This window comes from Scomber japonicus, chromosome 5 (assembly GCF_027409825.1).
Source record: "Scomber japonicus isolate fScoJap1 chromosome 5, fScoJap1.pri, whole genome shotgun sequence".
In the NCBI taxonomy this organism is placed as follows: Eukaryota; Metazoa; Chordata; class Actinopteri; order Scombriformes; family Scombridae; genus Scomber; species Scomber japonicus.
This window is the reverse complement of record NC_070582.1, coordinates 10,598,731-10,622,749: the sequence shown is the minus strand read 5'-3', so window position 1 is coordinate 10,622,749 and position 24,019 is coordinate 10,598,731. Positions and strand designations below refer to the sequence as shown.

The following is a 24,019-nucleotide window of genomic DNA, read 5'->3' as shown; positions in this document are numbered from 1 at the left end:
AACGTCCATTGTGAGACGAGCTGGCTGTGTGAGGTGAGACTGGCGACCACTGGCCAACTGTGATGTGTTGAAGTGGGGACACCTTTGGAGGGACCTCCTGACTGCTGAGCCTGAGTCGTTTCATTATTTCCTCCAACACTATCCTCCACGACACCATCTCCTCTAAAGCCCCCATCACCGGGGCTCCTTAGGACCTCAAGGACATGCGGATCAGTTGAGCTAGCTTCTCTCATCATAGCTTTTATGAAAATCTACTTATAACCTGACTGAAATGTAAATATCATCACATATAAGTTGATTTGTGTGCCCATGACTAGCGAATGACCATTATTAATAAACACCGGTGACATGGCAGCTCTTGTTTCCTGCATGAAAACATTTAGTTCATTTCTGATTTTGGTATCTGCTCCCAGGGCGCTGACTGGGAAAACACCTGGCATCAAACATCAAATGCTGGTTTCTTATGAAAAATCACATCACGTCGGACATCTAAAGAAACCATCAAAATAATGTAAAGAGACACTGAGTGAGATGCAAACAGAGAGCTAATGATACAAACCAAACAAAGAGAATTATTATGCGAATACTTTATTATCAATGTGTGAATGGTGTTAGCTTTTTGTCTGGATATTAATAGTATATGAAAACTATACACCAAATCCAGGCTTATCCTAATTTTGCTGTATAATTTCTCAAGTTGGTATTGAAAGATTCTTTATCTTTATATATATTTATATATATAATATATATAAGCCAAAGTGCATTTTCCGTTTTTTCCTCTTGTCCATATACACATTGCACCATACATAAATAATTACATTGTAAAAATGACTCCGTATTTACAAGTATAATATATATTTCATATAATATATAAAACTTTATATTAAATCTAGGTAGATGATATTTGGGATAGTTTGTGGGGTCCGTCTGTGTTATCTATGGTTGTTGAGGAGGATCTCCAGCCAGCAGGGGCAAGAGGTGATGAACTGTCTTGAGTAGCAGGGGCCCCAGCCCTTAGCGAAACTGATGCGCACACTGTTGGGGTCATAGGGTCCATCCAGGAGGTCAGCCTCTGTGGTGTGCCTCAGGAGGCACGAACGCTCATAGTCAAACACCTTGATGGAGTAGCCTGGCATCACCTTGCGCACCACCAGAGTTCTACTGTTAGGCACGTCCAGAGTAGGGGAGTTGACAAATATGGGGTGTTCACTGCGGTTATACGCCCAAACGCCGTCCGGCTCTTTGCTGAGGAGGATGCCGTAGCCGATTTTGCCTCGTGTGCGCTGAACGGTGCTGCTGCGGTGTTCCAGGTTGAGCTGGCCCAGGCAGAAGCCCGTGCCCTGAGGTAGATCATAGAAGATGCTGACGGAGTGCTCGTACACTGTGTAGAGGCGACCCACACGTGTGCGGTGCTCCCAGTATGCCACGTTACACCAGTGGCTCTGCTTAGGGGCATCAGGCGACATACTGGCATCTAGAAGAGACAGAGACAGAGAGACACTCATGAAACAAAACATAAACAAAACAAACAGGGCTAGTAAAAAGGAAGGCTTAAGTTTTAAGGGATTAACTATCTCTTTTTATTGTTCAGAGCAGATGGTGGAACTATAAATACTGAAGGAGGCATTGTATTGAAATCTAAGCCTTGTATAAATACCACTGCATGCACATCCGTCCAACACACACACAAACACACAGGCACACATGGGCTACTATACATATCCTGGGGGTAGAGGGTGTAGTGAGGTCAGTCCTAACTGAACACCTGCAGTTCGTCCCTCTGCCTCAAGAGGGCACTGTAACGATTAAACACTGACCGACCAGCACAGAGCCACTCACTGCTGCTCACACATGCACTTTCAAAACAGCTCCTGTTTACTAAAATGAATTCAGGATTACACTCAGTGTTTCCACTGAAAATTGGCAAATAAGTGCTTCCAGTGTGTTACGGGCAGTTTGAAAATGTACTAACAACTTTATGAAAATCAGTGTTTATCTTTTGCACATTTTTACTCAAGTGACAATAAACACAGCTGATGACAAAAACACTTTTTTTCCTTTTTACAGTGGAACAAAGCTGGCATCTTGTTCCCAAACATCTCTGTCCAGTAAATCAGCTTGTTAATTCAGTTTTCATGGCTGCAGTCTGTGAACTCTTTTCAGTGACAGCCCTCAGCACTCCGAAGTGAGTTACTGCTCCCTAGGTAGACTTCTATCTTTCACTGTACTGAAAAGACACACAGCACTGCCGACTACTTTCAGTCCACGCTGATCAAAGCTGTCACATTTACACATACATATATTGCTGGACAAGAGTGGAGAGGCTGGTGGATGAGGAATAAAAGCGAGAATAAGCACAGAGAGTTCCATGAGCTCACATCGGTATCTTCACCTTCTACTCCTGGAGAATGAGGGTGCCTCTTTCTCCTCTTCCCTCATCTTCCTCACATTCCAGTAGAGTGGGGTTAACGGGAGAGGGCCAGGCAGGGGGTCCCCCTCCCCCTCCACCCAGCTCTTCCCCCTGCTGTGGGCCCAGGGACGGCATTCAGCTCCCTGACAACTTAGCACAAGCCCGTGACCCGCTGACCCCCCAGCCTTCATGCTATCAGCTCCCATTAACTCACACACAGAGTGATGCCATTATTTTGCTTCAGAGAGTCTATTGGCACAGAGGATTTAAAGCCTGGGCTTGTGGCCCCATTCCTTTCAGTCTCTCTGCTCTCAGGGCTTAATGACCGCCCGCCCCATTAACAAACGCCTTTAAGGTGGAGCATTGCGGATCCACACAGCAACAAAATGCCTCGCTCACCTCCCATCCAACTAAACCTTTCTGCTGAGTGACCCACATTAGTAAAGTTTATACAAAGATTAGCAAAAACGTTGACCAGACTTGCACAGACAAAACGCCTGCTGGTTCAAGGCTCTCTGTGTTGCAGAGGGGGAGGAAAAGAGTGAGTGAATGAATGGGGATGTGTGGGGCTGGGGGGAGCTGCAGACAGGCTCTCTGTGTGTTTGCGCACACACTGATGGCTGAAATGACCCCCTCTCTTCAGGGGCCCCAACATGCATGTGCCATTAGTGAATTCCACACTCCAGCTCCTCCACTCTGAGCTCAGCTTTTACTGCAGCGCGGCTCGGCCACACAAAGAACGCAGCCCCAACTTGTTTATGGCCCTCTATTGTCTCAATCAAATGGAGCCCACACATCAAGGTAAACTCACTTTGAAACTCTGCACACAAACACAAAAGACCAAATGGCTACTGTCTCCTCCTTTTTAGATGGGGAGAATAAAGCAAAAACAATTTGGTCAATGGTATGTAGTTTTCACACGTAGCCTGGAACGAAGGTAGCCAGTAAGACTGTGAGGACCAGGAAGAGGAATGAGCAGGACAAAGGTTAGAAATGTATCTAATGTTAAGCCTGAGCCTGAGGGAAGACAATGAGCACACCATGAGCCAGGCCTTTTCCTGTTGCTCTGTTGTGTTAAGCGTCTACGTGTGGCTGTGCGCACATGTGTCTGTTTGGAGTGGGAAGAAAATCAGCTGGTGTGTTTGTGTTTTTGTCCTGAACTTGTGTGTTTTGGCTACGGGGGGCGCTGAGGTGAGGGCTTTGAGAGAAGAACTCATTAGGATCCCTTTAACAGGGCAGAGCTATCACCAATTGGCAGACTGTTTGGATAATATCACCACGGCAACTACAGCTTTTTACACCCCTGAGCTCGAGCGGCATGCCCTACTTCCACAGCACAGCCTCTCAGAGTCTTTCAAGGAAAGTCTCGTTTCCTCAGCCATGTTTGGCTGTTCTGTAAATGTTTACCTTTTCCAAAAATGATATAAGAGAGTATGAAGGCAAGTTTAATGAGTGAGTCAGGTTTAATTAATAGTATGTGACCAGAAACTGATACAGATACAGGCCAGGCCAAGACTCAGACCAAACTTTAACGTCATACATGAAGCGGTGAAGGGAGGGCGTATGTCTCCCTCCCTTCTGACCACAGCAGAGACACCCAACTCTCTTTGACTCCATGTTGGGCTTTCAGAGGGTCTGCTCAGGGAGGAGCCTCGACGGGATGGGAGCAATTACTGGTGCTCTGCATCCATTTAACCCTGCCACCTTTTAACAGCTCCGTTTACCCATTAGAATAGTAGCGCATGTTATTATTGTTATTTTATTCTCAAAAGCCTCTCCTCTTAGTGTCAGTCTCACAGTCGATGGACGCAGCCACAGTATGGCCGCTATACTTCCTGTTCCTACAGCCAGGCGCAATGATCTGAACATGGGAAGGAGTTCATCAACTTTCGTGGTTTTTATAACCAGTCTCAAACTGGTAGTACCAAAAAAGTGGACACACCTGTGGAAGCTATTTGCTCTACAAAAGGAAATATGTGGAATAAACAGCTACCAGTACTCTACCAGCATGATAAGGACAACCTTTATTTGGTTTCCTTCAAGTGTCACGTAAAAAGAAAACAGATTACAACACTTTAAGCATAAAAAAGTCCACTGACACATATCAGCAAACTAAAAGTAGCCTTGAGCGTCTGTATCTGCACGTACTGCATGTCGAGGTATAATCACACAGTAAACAGAGATATTTCACAAACGCTACTCCAACAGGCAGCATTTGGTGTGCAGAGTTTGATTTCCATAACAAGGCGTGAGCTCCATGGAAACCACGTGAAAATGTTGATTTTTCTGTTTCCCTGCGGCCCGTCTGATTGGAGGAATTCAGAGTATCAAACGCAGGACATCAGATCCGACAACAAACACAGACTTATATCAGTTTGCTGGAACACAGAAAGCAAACAGTGACGCATGCTCGAGTGCCTCAGAAAAGAAATGTCAGCTGTAAGTGGTGCTGGTTACTGGTTACATAAGTACACTGCATGAAAAATGTAGATGCATGGAGATAATATATACTATGAATGCCGCAAGCAAAACAAACAGAAAATATGTTGTGATTATAGCTGTTATTTATAGCATTTTCCTCTATTATAAGTGAAGTACATGCCATTAACACAGCCCTTAAAACACGCCTATGCAGCTCGCCCAAACCTTTTCCACAGGTTTACATGTGGAAAAAAAGCAGATCGCTGTGCAATGAGTTCTTTGCACTCGAGAGCAAGTCTGGATAATTACTACTAAGTACACAGAAATGGGGGCTTGAAAGTTTCAATGGCAATCCTTGATGATCATCCAGTAATGCTTTTAAAGACAGCATGAAAAGGAGTGGGGGAAAAGGGCAGCGGGAGAAGCAGAAAAGAGCTGCCCCGGGGTAAACACAGCTCCACAGCCTTGGAGTGAGATGAATGGGAGGCCGAGTGTCAGGGACAGGCAGACAAACAACAGCTTCCCCTCCGTGCTAACATCTCCCCACCAAGCTCCGGGGCCACCTCCATTATACTTCATCTCTCCTAATCCAGAGCGGGGAGCTGAGATGAACTCATTCCTCCAAAACTTTGCAGAGGAGGAAGAAAAAAAAAACTAAAAAAAACAAAACACTGTTGCCAGTCCCTTTAAGCAGCCCAGTGGAGGGGAGGAGAGCAGCAAGGAGAGGAGGGGGAGAGAGCAGTCTCTCATCCTGTGCCAAGGATTAGATTCCCCTCCAGCTATTAGACTCTACCAATGAACTGATAGGCTGGACGGCTGGGGGTGAGGAGGGGGGTATGAGGACTCGGTGTGTCCTGAGTGTGTCTATGTGTGTGTGTGTGCGTGTGTGTGTGCACTGTGGTTGTATTCATAAATATTAAGAACAAACTAATTTTTACCCAAACTGACCTGTGCATTCCTGTGCACCACTCCCTCCCATCATTTGTTAGATTTAGACTTTCTCTTACAACTAAAACAACTAAGTGGAACTAAAGCAAAAGCACCCCCCCCCCCCCCCCTGTTTAGAGTATGGTATGGCTTTAATTCTGTAGACAATGGTTCCTACAGGCTGACTATAACCCCTGTGCAGGCCACATTTAGGCTGGCGTCTGGGCTATCTCTGCCATCAAAGTCGGCTTTATCAGTCAGACACGCTAACTGGAGCTGCTCTTATATGTGTATGGATTTTTCTCCCTGAGGTCTGCCCTTTCTATGCAGAGAGAGAGAGAGAGAGAGAGTGAGAGAGTTAGGGAAGGAAAGCAAGAGATAGAGAGAGACAGATAGAAAAGAGAGGGAGGGAGAGAGATATGTGCTGGGAGAAAACACTGTGGGAGCAGAAAGGCCTGAGAAACTGAATCCAGTCACCAAGCCTGGCTGGTCACAATGGGAATGCTTTACATTGTCATCTACTTCCTCTCCACTTTCCCTCCGTTTCTGTTTCGGGATGACCCCTTGAGGGAGGAAAAGTGCTGTACCCTTGATAGCAGATAACTAACAGAATCCATAAATTAAATCAATAAATAACAGAGAGTGTAAAAAGCACAGGAAGCTACGGAGGCTAACACAGAGGAGCCGTCTGTGCACGTGAGTAACAGGCTGCTAGTATGAGGGAGAAGGCTTTGTTTTTTCTTCTTTTTTTTTGGGTGTATTGAATATGCTGCTCATTTCCTTTAAGTTTCCTCCAAAGCTTTGCAATGTGTCAGAAACACAGAGCACACAAGTGATGATGGTGGTGGAGGTGGTGGTGGTGGTGGTGGTGGTGGTGATGCAAGGAGTCCTTCAGGGCATGTAAAAGCGCCGTCAGAACCATGGGGGATGTTTGTGGATGCCGCATCTACAGGCCGCGATGTCTGAGAGGAGCACCGAAAGCAAAACACTCAGTGAACATCCTGCTGGGTGAGCTGTGCCCTTTCACCTCCCCATACAACCTATCTGTTAGAGTGTGTGTGTGAGTGTGTGTGTGAGTGTGTGTGTGAGCGTGTTTGTTTGTGAGTGTGCGAGGGAGGTTCGAGCCAAGTAGGCTGGAGCATTTGAGTAGAGGAGACCCTGCACATTCCTGAACTCCCCCTCCTCCTTGCTGTGCCTCCTAACTTCCTACTCTGGTTAGGACTGTGGGGGGTGGGGGTGCAGCAAGAAGGTTAGTTCTTTCTTGTCCTTTAAGAGTCTTGCTTGTCTAAAATGTATCACCGAATCATATGTTGTTGGTCCAAATCTACTCTTCTATTTTCTTCATACTTTTCAACCAACGATCAGAGTCCACACGCTTCTCTTCTTGGGAAGACCAAGACTGAACACTGAGGGAGGAAACCAACTTTAGCTGGTCTATATGCTCAAGCTATGTTGAAGGTTTGGTTTCAAATGAACAATAACAAGGAACTCTATTATTACGAGTTATATTAGTCTGACTAATTTAAGGCGAAAGGTAGGTATTGGGTTTCCACCGGGCTGGAAGGTGGAGCAGCTATGATGGACAGAGTTGCCGTTCAAACAATGGTTTCCTATTGATCGGCCCAGTGGATCAGAGTCTGTGAGGAGAATGTGTTCTGTCAGGATAATGTGGCACCAGAGTTTCTGTTTCAATCACAACACTTGCAGGGCTGTAACCCACACTCCTCCACCGCGGGCATCCAGACACCAGCTCCCCAAACAAAGACAACTGTCCCCCCCCCCCGCCCCCCGCCATCTCTGACAAGTCAACCCGTTCACAACAAGCAAGACATTCATTAAAAATGCAGGAGTGAACATTTCCAATAATTCACAAAGTCCTTCCCTGTCAACATCTGCAAAAAATCTTGAAGCTAAAGGGAATGGCAGGATTTCATTAAGTAAATTATGTGCTGGCAGTCACAGAGAAGGGAAGAGGGGGAAGCTACAGCCAGACCTCTAATCTAAACCGTACCCTGAAATGCGACAGCCTGACTGCACGTACTGAGCCACACGGCCAAAACTTCAGAATGCACACAAATAAAAAGATAAGTAAAACACACATTACAAAAGTAAATATATTTTCCTCCGGGGGAACATAGTCAATGAGAATTTTCACATAAGCATGTTTACAACTTGTAAAAACTACAACTTGCGAGAGCACATCTTGCTTTGTTGGGGACACACATACTTGTACATGCTTAGGAAATCAAATACCTGTGTGTGCAGTGCGTGGTCAGTACAGTCAGATCAGCCATTGTAAACAATATATTATCATGCGTGTTTTTCAAGGCCATCACTCAAAAAAAAAAGGGTTTTCTGGGTAGATTTTAAAGGCATCAGCTTTCGGGAACAAGATCAAAGGCTCCAAATTATGTCTATCATACTTGGCCCCATGTTAGGACATGGGAGTGGAATGAAGATATATCTTCAGTAGATCAAGTTCAAGATAAGGAAAGACAGAAAATTTTACAGTTTACATGTGTACAGTAGACAGAAAATTAACCAGGCCTGAGTACTCTGGGAGTTTACTGTTCACTCGTCCACAATGAGCTCCTATCATTTCCCTCTAGCTGTAAAAGGCTTGTGTAGAGATGGCGAATGACATGGGCCCCTACAGTTAATCCACACACAGCATTCTGGAGGCTCAAAGAATGCGCTGGCTATTCTGAGTTTTAAAAATACTGACAGCCATAGGTTTAGGCACAACTGTCAATGCTCCTCTGGGGAGGAAGGAAAAAAAATCTTAAATCTATTTTAGCCAGCAATCAGACCACAGGCCTAAATCATAGCTGGCCAAGGCCAGTGTCTGGATTTATAATTGTGGGTAAAATGGTCAGAAAATAAAAACAGCATCTACAACTGGCACCTCCTTCACTACACTTTGCCAGGCGATGCAAGGCTAGCACATTTACAGTGGCCAGCTCGAATGGAAGTATTGTTCCCCCTCTCAGCCTTGAGAGGAGGCACCATAAAACACTAAACTAACAGTTGGACATTCCATACATTTTTAATGGCATTGCACGCTCTTTATTTGTTGCTGTAACCCTGTGCCCTGAGCTGAATGAATGGCGCTATTGGTAGAGGCGCTATTGGTAGAGGCGGGTGCTGCGCTGCGGTGTGAAGGGAGTGAAGATGGTAACAGCAGCCCTCCTTAAGCACACTACTAGATTAGCTCACTCGCTTTGTTTGCTAAGGTAGAATATGGGGCAAAAATTATAGCCTGAGCACACCCGTTATTTCTACTGACTGTACTTTCTATCTGTGTGGTGAGACTTAAAATGAAACACAGTCCACCTTATCCTTGTTGAGCACAGTACACTCCGTAAATTCAAATGACAAGCACAGCACTGTGAGCTTAGACTCATAGTTATGTATGAGGCTGTAGATTAATCTTTATCTGTGAGCCCTTCAGAAGTTAGTCAAACACCCAGCAGCACTGGCACCATACTGGCTTGCCAAGTAGAGACAGATAAATACTAAGCTCAGCAGGCTAGTTTCTGTTGACATGTAAGGGGTTTCAGGCCTCTCCAAGGACTGCTTTAGATTAGCATGGCTTTCACTCTACACGTAGAGGTCACATTACCTCACCATGTCTAGGACCTGTGTTGCCAGCACTGACTGAAAATCAACTCTTAGAGCAACTTCAGTGCAAAACAATCTCAGCATAATGACAACAACAACAAGAATCCCTCCTCTGCATGTACGTGACAAATTAAAAAGTGCTTACTTCTGACTTGCATTTCCGCTGCTTGACACAGTCAGCCCACACCAAGGAAGATTGCTCTATTATAAACCAATGAGGATTGTTGTAAATGCTGCAAATGTTGACTTGGCTCACATCTTCAAGCCTTCAAACTCAAAGAAAAAAGAAAGATCCAAATCTAATGGTAGAACAGCTTATTTGTAATTTGAGGGGAAACAACCTAGACTGCAATCAAATCACTAACAATCAAAAGCATCCAAACACATACACAACAACAAACACGTCATACAAGTGAACAAATAGGTCATGTAGACCGTGGAGGAGTCTGCTGAGAGTCTTCAAAGTCATAACCCCTGAGAGAAAAAGTTGAAAGTGGATTTCTGACACACCACAGTCTAACAATGCTGAGAAAGGGAAAATGAAAAATGGCCTTATCGTTCTTATCAATGGCTCTTTTTCTATGTGTATGTGTGTTACGTAAGGGGAAACGGAAGCCAGCCTCCCAGGACAGGAACGGATACTTGAGACGAGGACTGTGGGTACAGGCCTCACACCACTACAGAGAGAATAGAGCACAAGACCCTTCAGGATGTATAGCTACAACGCTCCACCTCCTCCCTCCCACCCCCTCTGCCTGCTTAAAACAGACTCTGCAAACTGGACATGACAAACGGGTGAGGAGAGCCCCCTCATGTCCCCCGAGATGCTGGCCTTCTCTTCAACATTCCTCAGTCTCCCCCCACTGTCAAAGGGGCAATTCACCGCCTTGCACTGCTACAAAACCCAGGCAGCTTTTTAAAACAGGATGTTTGTCTGAGGCCTCCTTCCCCTCAAATAAACAATCCGCAAAACCTGATTTCGGGAGGCAGGGTGGAAGCACTCGAGTCACATTATTTCCACATCCCGTATCCTGGAGCACTGGGGCTCCTGAGGGAGTGTGGGCGGCGAGGCGCTGGGAAGGCTCAGGGCTGCGGTGGAAACCTGAGGCCATGTGCCAGGCTGCAGGGGGAGATGAGCCCAGGCTGCATCATTCTCTGTGGGATGGAGGAGGGGGATCATACCTAAGAGCAGGGAGGGGGACAGGGCCAACATGCTGATGCAGTTGTCACTCCATCAGACCGTACCTCTCACTGAGCACTGCAAAGTCAGAGTACTGATGTTACATCAAGATGACTAAATGTTTGCATAGTGGAAATGAGATATACTGTAAATGTATATAAATGAATAAATTATTAGTGGCCCACTGAATATAACAGTTGCTGATTTGTGCCGGGCAACTCTAAAATTAATTATTTGGCTCTGAATTTGGGTGTGTTGTAAATGATGTCAGCTATATTATGTCACTCAGCATCACGCTTACGCTCAGGAGAGAAAAAGTAGAGCATCATTTAAAAAAGGAGCAATCCATAAAATACCAAAAGCCACCGCAATGAACTGAGTAGATGATCTAATACGGAAAAACATAATGAGACACTTTGGAGCAAATTAGAGGTGCAATCTATCAAAAATATTTTCACATGTGTATAGAAAATATGCTGTTTAATTTTGCTCCTTTAGCAGAAGCGGAATCACATGCCTTCAAAGTCAGATCAACAAGTATGGGCCCAGTCTAATCTGCTTTAATCAAGAGACGCATCACATGCCTTGATTAGACTGTCTAATTATTCCATGCATTTCCACTGTCTCTGACACAGACAGAGGGAATGGTTGGATGCTTAGTGCTGGCCTCTTCCTGACACAGACAGGCAGGCTGTGATTAGTATTGACTGCACAATTTAATTTGCTTTGCTCTTGTGTGTGAAAGTATGCAGGCATGCATCTGGACTCATATGTGGACCCAAAGGAAGAAACAGAGACTAAAAAATGTATAAACAAAAGGTTTACAGACGCCTGTTTGCTGTTACAGCACCTGCACATAGTACACTGCAATTTCCCTGAGCAATCTGTTTTGTGACTCTCATGAAGCCCTTCCCATCTATCTACTAACTGCCTTGTTCTGCCTGGAAGAATCAGTCAATACCAGAATGGACCTGACACAGTGCCTGTCTGCAGACAAGACAGCCTGAGAGGCAGCGCTGGCTTTTCCTCCAGAGACAGGCAGGCAGACGCGGGAGAATCTGGTATGATTACCGTGTGAGAACCCTGACTACCTGCCGATGCCCTCTTCCCTTCAGTAAGCGCTTCAACACTCTGTGCAGTCCATGTCCAGTAACTTTCAATCTTTCCACTCCTCCTGTCCAACTTTCCTACATTCTCAGGAAGGGGAAGAAAAGAGGAAAATAAAATAAAAAAAGACAGTGACTCAGGTCACTCTGCATGTCCTCTGGTCGCTTGACCCAGCAAGGGAGCCCCTCTATTCACACCGGTGATGTCAACTCACACCAACATGAGCGTGTACACACAGTGTTATGCTGACAAATTCCAATGGGTTGATTGAGGACGTAACCTCTGATGAGTGAAGAATGTAGGCAGACTGGAGCCATGATCTTACAGTGCAGAGATGGCAGGACAGCATCATTCATTACATAAGTACATAAACATTGTTAACATGGTAACCACTATAAAGAATGATACACCCTAACACCACCATCAGCATCCACAATGATTAAAATTCTTAAGTTACATCTCTGCAGCATTATAATGAAGAAGTGTCAAAATGAAGAGCTCCATATCTATGCATTGACATAGACTTCAGTAACCACGTTACTCATACAAACCAGGTTACGCAGGATGCATTTACATGCACTGTAGTAATCAGTCAATCAGATTTCGGTGTGTGTGTCGGAGCAGATGGACAGTGCAGCGAGAGGCGAGGCAGACAGACGGTGTGGAGTGTGAATGTGTCTTAATTGAACATGTAGTCAAATGCTCAGCAATGGAACATATTTAGACTTCTGGAAAGCTGCTCTTCGTCAGTTTCCATTTTGGTGGGAATTATTTCTAAATAAAAGGACACATTGATATGTGTAAGTATGTCTCCTTTAGACAATTAGAAACCTGGTTGCTTGTATACATGGCCAAGAAATCACCTTTTCCGGGAGATATCTAGCTAGGGAAATCAGGTTTCAGGGTAATCCCCTGCCCTGATTATGATAACCAGGTTCCTCATTTACATGACATTTAAGAAACCAGTTCACAGGAGAAAGCCTACTGTAACGGTATCACTTAAGTGTTATGTCAACGCACTGAATGTTAGAGACAATATGACTGACATAATGAAGTCAATGTGTAGGAGAAAAAGCTCTCACACAGTCATACAGGAAGCAATGAGACCTGCTTCAAAGAGCTTAACTCTGATGTCCACACAACGAGTCCCAGGCAGCGAGGAAACAGGTGTCTGGGCAGACTGGGAGAGCAGCACAGGCTAAGGCACATTCCCATTCATACTAAAGGAATACTACATATGTGCAGGCTTGAAAGCTGGTCCCACTCGTGACATAAACAGACATTACACAGTGCTTGCTGGGGCTGTCTCTCTCCCACACTGCGACACATTTAAATACATGGATAGGAAAGGTCAAAATGTCTCTGACCATATAATACAATGATGTGCACATGGGGACGCTTTTTTAACAATGCATCACTAACAACATTTCAGCAAGTTAAACAACTGTGAGAAATGCATCTGCACATCATGAAACTGTAATATTAACTTCACAAAATACAGCGTATTTATTCAAGTACATTTATTGTATCTAGAAACGCACCAAATACATTTTAAATGAAAATCTGAAGCCAAGTATTTTCCCAGTTCCCTTGAATATATTCTGTATATTGGTCGAAGTTGTTGAGCAAGCTTGACCAAACCAACCAGTTTCAATCTGTTTTTCTGCCATTGTGTTATGCAGAAGAATGCTCAGCGAGTATTTCTGTAGCCCTGGGCTGCAAACTGTAGTTGATTATTTGACTACACCCCAGCCACCCACCCATTGCCCCCCAGACTTGCTTTTAAGAGGTTTACTTGTTCCTGTATCAGGGGTGGAGTCTGGATCCCATACAACTCCGGTTACACACACAGTCACTCTCTACCCAAGCTGCAGGGGGATTCACAGGGAATGTCATCTCCAGGTCAGCGGCATGTTCAACACAGGATAACTTGACAATATGCATTACAAGACTGTATTTTTAAGCTGAACTAAGCAGGTTTTATCAGGAGGCCTTCTGGCTCTCTGTCTTGTGATGACAAAAAATCCTCTGACAAACAACGGCAAGTGCTTGGTGGAGAATCTGTATCATTGACAAGATGCTGACAGTTTGTTTCAACATGTATCTAAAACCAACCACATACCACCACCCTGTCCAAACTGTCCAAAACGAAGCTGGCTTCACATATGATCTCACAGCACAGAAAAACTACCACCCTCTGCTGCGCCGGTCATTCTCTTTCCCAAGTCGCTGAGTGTGTCACAGCCAACAGTGAGTGATCAAGCCCGGCCTGTACAAGCAGCAACACAGTTGGAAGAAACCAAAGCCTAGCATGTCTAGATCCTCCCTCCTCACCACAGTCTCTGAGGAATTGTGGTGCGCGCTCTGACAAGCCCCTCATTTGTTGACTCAGGGAGTGTCGCCGGGCCATGCTGAGGTGGTGACAGCATGTGTACTGGGGAGGAGGGGGCCCTTGCTGACTGAATACTTCACTGCCAGGTAGCCATGTCAACTGCTCAGTGTCCAGGCCTCTGAGCCATGGCAGACCCTTGAACAGGAAATGCTGTTCCCTGCAAGCCCCAAAATGAGGGCTCTGACTCCATGTCCTCATGATACTATGCATGCTGGCTGTGGCCCTAATGTGAAAGGGGGAGGCATGCTTACTCTATGCCATGAGAAAGGAGTGTTTCATTTCAAATCAGAGGACAGGACTGTTTCTACTCGCTTCCTTTGGTGTGGCCCCATTCACAGGAGCAACTCCATTTCCCTGAACCCACCCCTCCCTGCAGCCCACTTACAGCCGAGCTAGATAGAGTTGTACGTGTGAGTGTCTGTGCACATGCATGTGCACAAGTATGTGTGCTTGTGTGTGTTTCTGAGCGAGCTTGGATCTTATTACAGTTTGATCCCACTCAAATATTTCTGAAAGAAAAACAGAGGAGGGGAGGCCGGCTCTGTGGCCAACACACACGCCCCGCTGAACCTCTGCACCGCTCACAATGAAACCTTTATCTATAAAGCTCGGACTGTTCATAATGGCCTTTAATGAGAGGGAATAAAGCACAACATCAAAATGAAATTACCTTTGTAAGTTTGCCTATTCATCCAGATACACTCCACAGCTATGCAGAATACAGCATTGCACTGTTATTAGAGTGCACTCTGAAAGAATTAAACCTCCCTTTAGCTTTTTTTCAGCTAGACTATTTCAAAGCCTGAAAACAGGACAATGCAACACTCAACAAAGTTCTCTATAAATTCATATATTCTTCTACTCTGACTTCATTAAAAGACACAGGGGAACAAACACATCAGGATGAGACACTAATCTCTTATTTACACATTAACATCTGTCCCATGCCACTATATCTTGTAGAAACAGTAGGTTCTTCACTGCTCAAACACTATCAATTAATCATAGAGCCAAACCCCAAAGTTTGTCTAAAAATGATCTTTCCCAAGTGGATAACTTTGTCATTGAGTTATTTTTATCCTGCAGAATACTAAATCTGATACTTGGGCACATGGTGCCTTCAGTGGAAGCTGAAAATGTTTCTTTAGTCCCTCTGAATTCAAGCTAATATGTGTCCAATACCAAAACTACAACTTCAAACAGCTGTTCACACATGTATGCAGACATTTGACCATCCAAACCTATACAGACTGTCTACTGTGCCAACAAAAAATAAATACCTTCCACTGTTACAAAATGTAAAGCATAACATTAAAGACTAACACATTTTAAAGTTCTATGAGAAAATGAAGTTCTTAATTTGACACAGTACTTCAATATTTACAGACCCAGATCCTCTGGGATGATAACCTTCTGGTAATCATTCATTTCTAAAATCAGTGTAACCCGTTTCGGAAATAAACTCCTTATTTGGAGACTGACAGCAGTTGAAGAAACACACCCACCTGAGAATTCCCCTGGTGTGATGTTTGGTGAGCTGGCTGCCTCGGTTTCAGTGTAAGACAATGTGGAGTCTGACAGATCTGTAGGGAATAAAAAAGAAATCATCACCCTGAACTATTTATCAATCACTATTTATCAAGTCTATGAGACTCAGTGGACACCGCTGGGTAATTGTAGCATTTCCCCAAGAATGTTTTCCTGATTTCTTTCATTAAAACATGAAAATCATTGTTGTTTAGTGTCAATTTCATGTTCCCAATCCACTAAAGACTATTAGCTTCATCCCATAGTGGTTAACATGGCAGCTTCACTTACAGGATTTACCTGATGACATCCACTCCAAATGCCGCCAGAAACCTCAGCTGTACTCAGGCTTGCAGCCCCAGCTAGCAGCCAGGCTCCAGAGTCCCAGCAGCCCACAGTACATGCTACCCACACCATAACTACCAACACTGGCTCTGGCTGGCATGCTGACATTATGCCACATGCTGGCCTAGGTCTCATCTCAAAGCTACCACGCAAATTGCCAGTCACTGTGCCTAATTATGGCCATTAAAATTCTCCACATTGTTTTATTCCTGTTTCTTCTTTCAGATAATCCTGCAAAGCCAAAGTCTAAACAAGAGACTGGCCCTGCAGTTTGCAAGTTCCATTACAGATGTTATTATACATATTAAAGAAAAGATGATAGATGAAGTCATTGCAGTAGTAAATCTTCCTGGTTGCAAGTGACAGCAATGAGGATATAATTTTAACAACAGAACACAGATGTACATCAATAACTGAGGATGAAATAGAAGGAATGATTCAGGTTTGTCACTTACCCAGTGGCTTGTGTTCTTCATTAGGGGAAAGCCTCGAATAAGGAGGTGGGGGTGACTCTGTAACACAAAACAGTCATGTCAATAACCTAATAATGAGAAGAAATGCTATTTAAAATATATCTATGTAATTAAATTAACGGCTTGGGGTTCTAAAAACATCAACAATAATTCTTGGGCAATGTTTACATATGTTGGACTAGTATACTATAAGAAAGAAAACGCATGTTAAGAAGTTAAAAGGCTCCGACACCGGCTGATAAAGCTAGTCAGTGAAAGATTGTTAATTTCTTTGTGCACAAATCTTGTACTGATATCTCGTCCGCTCCTCTTTGCACACACTAAGACACCTATCTGATAATGTCTGATACTACAGTAATAAAAAGTTAAGCAAACATTGTTTGCTACATTATAGTCTGTATGAAATTACAGTCATTAATGGGTGATAGAGACAAAAAGAAACATGCCTAGCTTATGCAACAACATTCACGCCACCATAAAGCTTTAAGCTTACAGCTTCATTTAGAGGAGACAGCAGACTACATCATAACTTTTAAGGTTTTGTGCCTGCCCATCAGAATTAAATCATTTTGTTTAATTAAGGCATATTAAAAAGCTAATAAAGGTAACAGAAAGCTACACATAGTTAGTTGATGTTATTTAAGAACATAATATTTAACTAAAGCAGCCATTACTACAAACCAGAGACTAACCATAACTTTAAGTTAGTAGTTTATTGAATCAAGAGTAAATCTCTGCTTTTAACAGCACTGTGTTCAGAGACCTTGATTTTATCTAATAAAAAGAGGAGGAATGAAGAGAATAACTTGCACAAGAGGGAAAGCAGAGGAAAGAAAACTTTGTGAGCACACTGTGACCTCGCCTACAGGGAAAAGGGGAAGGAGAAAAGCATAATAGCAGCGGGTCCTTTAAGAGTGGCGGCAGTAATTGCCAGGATCTGAACTCAGTCACTCAGATACACAGCTAGTCAGTCTGGCGCCAGTAGTATGCAAACTGTATATTATCACCACTCCTTCACCTAAATAGCATGAGGGGACCTCCTTAGGACAAAAGGGCTTTTAAGGCGCAACTTGAAACTGATCTCATTCGAAAAGTATAATGCCTGGCAAAATAAAAGGAAAAAGTTTTGGTCCACTTAAATGCAAGCCCTCTGTCACACATTACATGCTGATTTATTCTTTAAAATCTCTCACACAAAACATAGACCAGCACTTTTATTTTCAAGTCACTTTAGAATCAAACAGAAGCAGATTGAACTGTAGTTTAAAAAATCTTGTTTTTAGGCATATTTGAAGTTGTTTTACAAAAGATTCAAATGTTTTCCAGGTAAGATCTATTTCATGCATTGAGTGCTACTCTTATTTAATTCTATATATCTTACTTTCCCATTTACAAACAATGTCAAAACCAGTAATTAAGGTCTTGATTCAAAGCCCCCCCTCTTGAATAGCATGAAAGAAATACCAGCTCTATCGGCCACGCATGAGCGCATGTGAGCTATGTCTACTACGAGCCTTAGTCCCAATATGGGGTATGTGCCCCTCTCCCTCTTCTTACAATTCATCTTGCTAGTTTTAGTGAAGATAAACTCACATAGCACAGTTTCACATCCACTTCAGCAGAGGGAACAAACTTCTTTCATATTCTAACACAGTCTCTCCAAACCAACAAACACAGTGATTTACTGACTAACCTGGAGCTCTATACACGCAGTTCTGATGAGGTCAGACAGCATGGTGTGACAGGAGGGCCAAAGCTGCATCAGTTTACTACATTTGCGCACTATGAATTATGATATTGTTGGACTTATGACTTTGAAGTGCTTGTCACAGCCAGCTGGCTCTAGTAAACATGGATGTTATGGAAAATCCACCTCCTGTGCCAGTGAGGAGACAGAAATACTGACGCTTGCATCTTTACACGATACCACGCGTTGTCATCGGGTCAACAGGGTCGAGTGGCCCAGCATTTAAGGTTTGCCAAATCACAGGCCTGCCCCCTGCCAAAATTTAATCTGTTTAATATAGGTCAGGGAGGTTCTGCCATAGATAGTTCATTGATAGTGAAGATAAAGCTCTATTCTCTACCACAACACCAACTACACTTGACCTATGGCACCAGGTCCATATCTGTGAATAAGTCTATACAATCATATGTGTTTACATTGTTAATGGTTTGACCTACCTGGCAATAAACCTGAAACAACCAGGCAGAAGAATTCAAACACAGCCATATTTACAGTCTAACTGGACACATTGAAATGTTCAGACATACTAAAGATGCCATGTGCTAAAAGTTATTAGGGACTGAATGTGAAGACTTTAACTTAGAAGAGCTGGAAGGACTGCTGCAGTCCAAACAAACACACTCCACTATTGTGGGGCCCAGATGTTACAAGCTAGTGTGAGTGATGTTCTGGTGTAGCACTGACAAAAGCTGTCAAAGCAAATCTTTAAATGGGACATACACATCAGACTGAATTAATATTTTCCAAAGCATTATGGTAAAATGTTTCAGAATAAATGAGGGAAACATGGAATAACATTAAACTGGAAAAAAGACAATATTCACACATTTATGTGGCGTCAAATCTACCTCAGCTCATATTCTTTGCTCAAACTGAGATTATTGTTCACCTTGCCATATGGATGACTTCTGCAATCATTAACTATTTAATCAAATGCCCAGCCTTTTCTTTCCATGTGCACAAAAGTAAGCCAAACAAATAAAACAAGGTGGTAGAGTTCATTTCTACCATGGAAGTATCAACATGACCTTTTCAGTTGTCTTAATAATCATATGGCTATTTGAAATGCACATTGAATAAATAGGCATGCTTATTTAGCTTTACCTGCAGGGTTTACCTGTATGTTTAGGCAGAAGTAAAGATACCTTATAGAAAACTGAAAAGGGGCCAGACAAGAGAATAAAAGAACACCTGTGCTTGGAAAGCAAACAGTATAGACCCTGGTGCCTTATGGTCACCTGTTAATACTTGGATTTACAGATTTTAGACTTCTTGGTGACTTTACCCTGAGCAGCAGCATCAGAGGGCCCCTGTGGTACTACAAACAAACAGTGTGAGTGTGTCCCGGCAGATGCTCTTACCTGGCCCACAGAGCCGGCTGTAGTGATAGGGATTGCAGCATACTGACGGACTGTCCAGGGCCCCAAAGCTCTTACACTCACAGAGCGGTTTGAGCTGGGCTGTGTGCAGGAGGTCGGACCAGCGGTACAGTTTACATACAAGGAGCTGTGGAGATGCCACATGGCCGCCCAACCTCAGCTCTGTCCCAGAAACCATAACACAGTCGCTCGGCATCCCTCCTCTGGACTCCACCGCCTCAAGTAAGGTATCCAGCGCCTTTTCCTTTAGCCTTTTTAAAAGAGAGTATGTGGCTGATTTCAGCTCTTGCTCTAACACCGCACGTGGCATCGCCTCCTGCGCCTCAGGAGAGCCGCTGTCCCGTGGTCCAAGGTTCCTCAACACGAAGTGACACGAGCCCGGATCCCTGGTACCCTGAGCCGTCTCTGGACCCCTGAGCTCGGAGTGGTCCCGGTCTTTAAATAAGCAGCACGTCACTGTCCTGCATTCGCTGTCCTGTATGGAGCGGGGGCTCCCCTGCTCTTGGACGCACACCGCACCCCCATCTTGGTCCGACGTGACCCCCAAGCCGCTGTTCTCCACGGGGCTCCGGGTGCACACACCCCCTATGTCCCCCACAAAAGACCCGCTAGGGGTCATCGGTCTGAGCTCCGTTTTGGGAATTTTCTCTGGGTTGTTGCCGAACAGATCGTCCCTACAGCCCTCACTAGTTTTGCCATTTCCATCTTCCCCTTCTTTATCTGGGATCAAACGGCTTCTCCAGAGTCGCCGCACAAGACCTGAGCGTTTCGTCCTGAACATACGACAACTTGAAAATCTATATGGGGTTTTTTTTTATTCTTGTACGGATATCCGAATATTACAGATACTTCTACGGTCGTTGCAAAACATTAATGTCTCTGAAATGCCGTGCAAAGCATGCACAGCCAACTGACGAGCATTGGTGGCAAAACCGCAACATTAGAGTGAAGGCTATTTTGTCGCATCTACAACAACAAAACCGCGCAATAAATGCACTGCAGCATTCCGATCAAAATGCATGAATTAACAGACTATACTGTAAATGATCAAGCGGCTCAAATTGTGACTTACTATCCCGGATCGCTGCGGAATGGATTGTTTATATATTTGCTACGAACGAATAAAAAAGGTAGAATACATAATAACATAACATAATATACTTTGTAACATAATCCAAAGCCGGCAGCCTTCAGCCCAAGACGGCAACTCGCAGCCTGAAACAGTTTCGGACTTTTAACGACCTCAGATCTACTTTCTATACCGATACGTTGAGCATATGGTACTTCGAGGCGATTTAATTCCAATAAAAATGCTCTAGAAGTCAGGATCCTTGTCTTCTTCTTCAGATGTCAGTGCACTTCTTTTTCTTTTTCTTTTTACAATCCCAACAAAATATCCATGCGAGCTGAACCTACATGAAGAGGATCAATCCCGGTGCTGAATCGCACTCCTGCTTCTCTACTCAGACCTAAACCAAACTGCAACCCAGATCCCTTTCTTTCTCTGTTTCTCTGTCTTTTTCTTTTTTTCTCCCCCTCTTCCTCACACACACACATACACACACCACACACACACACACGGGGCCCCCGAGGAGAGCGGTGGAGCCATTGGCTGACTACCATCATGTGCTAGTCTAGACACTTTGGCGGCTGTGAGCTGCACTGATTGTTGCGCAAACAAGGTTCTATGGAGGACGAAAAATGACTTAAGTATACATAAATAAATGCATGAATAAAAAATTAAATACACAAGTAAACAAAATACATACATTTTAGTCATGAAAAAGGACATAATTAAATTAACATATTAAATATATTTATACATTTCCATACATCAAAGTTTATTAAGGCTATTTATGCGTTTCTACATTTCTGCATTTCCTCAATTATTTATTTCCATATTTTTCCATTTCATTATTTATTTATTTATTATTTCTTCATTTATTTATTTCCATATTTTTCCATTTCATTATTTATTTATTTCTACATTTATTTATTTCCACTTTTAAATTTCATTATTTCTGTATTTCTTCGGTTATTTATTTCCATATTTTAACATTTTATTATTTCTTTATTACTGTATTTCTACATTTCTTAATTTATGTATCTTTTTGTTTTTATGTTAATAAGGTAGGCGGTCTGAACCTCACTCAATACAGGATTGGTTATAGAGGTGTGACTGTTTTAGCTCTAATACTACAGCCTTGGATTAACAGCAGCCCTCAAACTTTTGTCAGATGAACCATATGAGCTCAGTGTCCGCAGCAATTTCTGTAGGAAGATGCTTATATACATCTTCATTTGTGATTCACTATCAGCATTTTTAAACTGAGTTGCTGTTGACTGTTTTTAAAGACACTAAGGGGACTCTGTTGCATTTTATTTGGTAAGTTAGTGATTGTTGCCAGCTAACTCCTGTTAGCTAGCTAGCTAACTTTAGCGTTCTGTAAAACCCATAGCCTAGTATGGCAACAGTTATTTTGCTTATAAATAATACATTTGATTTTGAGTTGGCAAGACACTACTCAGTAAGTTTTCAAGCTACAAAATCATATTTTATCTATTTTAATGTTAAATATCAGCCACCCATACTTTTCTGGAAAAAAGCTTTGTAATTAAGATGAAGATAAATTAAGACAAAGGACAGACAGCGACTGCACAGGCAGCTTTGTGACATCTTAACTTAGCTAACCCAATATTTGTCACAACTGTACAACAAAGTAGCTGATATGTGACTTCAGATTATTTTTACACCCGCATGGTGGGCTCATTTGAATAAGAATCAGAAAGCTGAAGCATACTTCCTTTAGCATTTTTTGCTCTCAGCCACTACGTAGCAGTTTTTAGGGCTAATTCATGCGTTCCATGTTCAATGTCCATGGACAGCTATGAACTTGCACATGGACTGTGGACTCACAAATGATTCCATACATACTTTTATTGATGGCCTGCGGACACGGATGCATTTAACATCATACTAGTGGACAGGAGCAGTTGCACATGCACAATTGACACATTTGCAAAATGTGATCAAAAATTTCGGGCCTCCGGATGTCCACAGAGGCATCTGTACAGACCCTCAAGGACGTGAGCTGATGAAGACATTTACATCATGTGGACCAACGCGGAACCGGAAAGCATACTGTGGTCTGATCTCAGGACACTCACAGACAGTAGCTACAGGGTTTTGAGACAAGAATCAGCTGATCAGAGCTGTCTGTTCGGAGCTGAGCCTCAGACACCAGCATCATGTTTGACTTTCCTCCAGACATGTGGTATGGATTAACTGAATACAAGTGGGAAGAAATCAAAACTACTTGTAGTTTTTATCTGGTGAAATTAAGCACCCTTAGTAGTGTTAGTTGACAGGTCAGTAGACTTGTCATTATGGATTATTATTTTATTTTTGATTGATGTGGGAACAAATGTTTACCCAAAAATGTAATCATAAGTTCTTGATGTCCCTTGGTCAAAAGTGCAGGTCTGTTGATGGACAGAAGTACAACACAATATGTTTCAAAGTTTAAATATGAAATATTTCATGCAGAGGGTAGTAACTATATTCTAACATTTCCTTTAAAGTTGTTGAGTGGGTCTCAAGTATTGTTTAGTTATATCACTGATTATCAACAGTTATCAAGTGTCAAATCACAGTCAATCATATAAGAACTTAATATTTTTTAGGAAGCTCAGCGGCTGTCAGTCAAGTTGAGGGGCGTGTCCTGCCAACAGTCATCCCGCCCCCTTATCTGCTTAACCCAGCTGACCAATATTCTTTAATATTCAAATTAAGACCACCCACCAAATTAACATAAAGACACAGAAATACAGAAATCGATAATGCAGAGACACAGAAAGAAATAAAAACTTATTTATGGAAATGTAGAAATAAATTTGAGATATTCATTTCATTATTAATTTTCTTTACCAAACTGTATTTATTTTTCTATTCATGTATTTAAATATTTATTTCTGCATTTATTAATAGTTAAGTCATTTTTCATCCTCCATACTTTCAAGTTTCTTAACTCTTGAAACGCAAAACACCCACCTCTTGTTTTAAGCTCTGAGCTGAGAAAAAAAGAGGAACCAAATAACTTTTATGCATGTTTTTTTTAAACATCCCTACTGAAAAGGGAATGTTTGAATGGGAACACTGGAACATGGCCATCAATTGGAAATGAATGAATGATATGGGCACTTGCCAATAAACTTTTACCCAGGTGATCCAAATCTAATTTGATTTTGTGGAAGTTTTTTATGAGGACTATGAAGACTAAAGATAAAGCAGGAACATAAAGACAAAGAATAATGACATCCTGCCAGTCATCAGTTCCACCTCCTCTCAAGAAAAAAGTTCAGTGGGTGGATGTGTCAAAGCTTTGATGGCAATTACATTAGATGTAGTGACTTTTAAAGCATGAAAACAACAACTAGAACAAACAACTGTTTTGAACACAACTTCAACTCCCCCCACTTCATGCTTGACA

The 24,019-nt window shown here is 43.0% G+C and overlaps 1 protein-coding gene across 1 annotated transcript; it reads right to left on the bottom strand.

Moving 5' to 3' along the window:
* Positions 1-579: 579 nt before the first annotated feature.
* smad6b (SMAD family member 6b) lies at positions 580-21,025 on the bottom strand. The gene is made up of 4 exons (XM_053319730.1): positions 19,512-21,025; positions 16,386-16,442; positions 15,564-15,641; positions 580-1,474 (listed from the first exon to the last, which is right to left on the bottom strand). Exons 1-4 carry the CDS (start codon positions 20,308-20,310, stop codon positions 933-935), a joined length of 1,476 nt encoding a protein of 491 aa, XP_053175705.1. The 5' UTR covers positions 20,311-21,025; the 3' UTR covers positions 580-932.
* Positions 21,026-24,019: the final 2,994 nt, after the last annotated feature.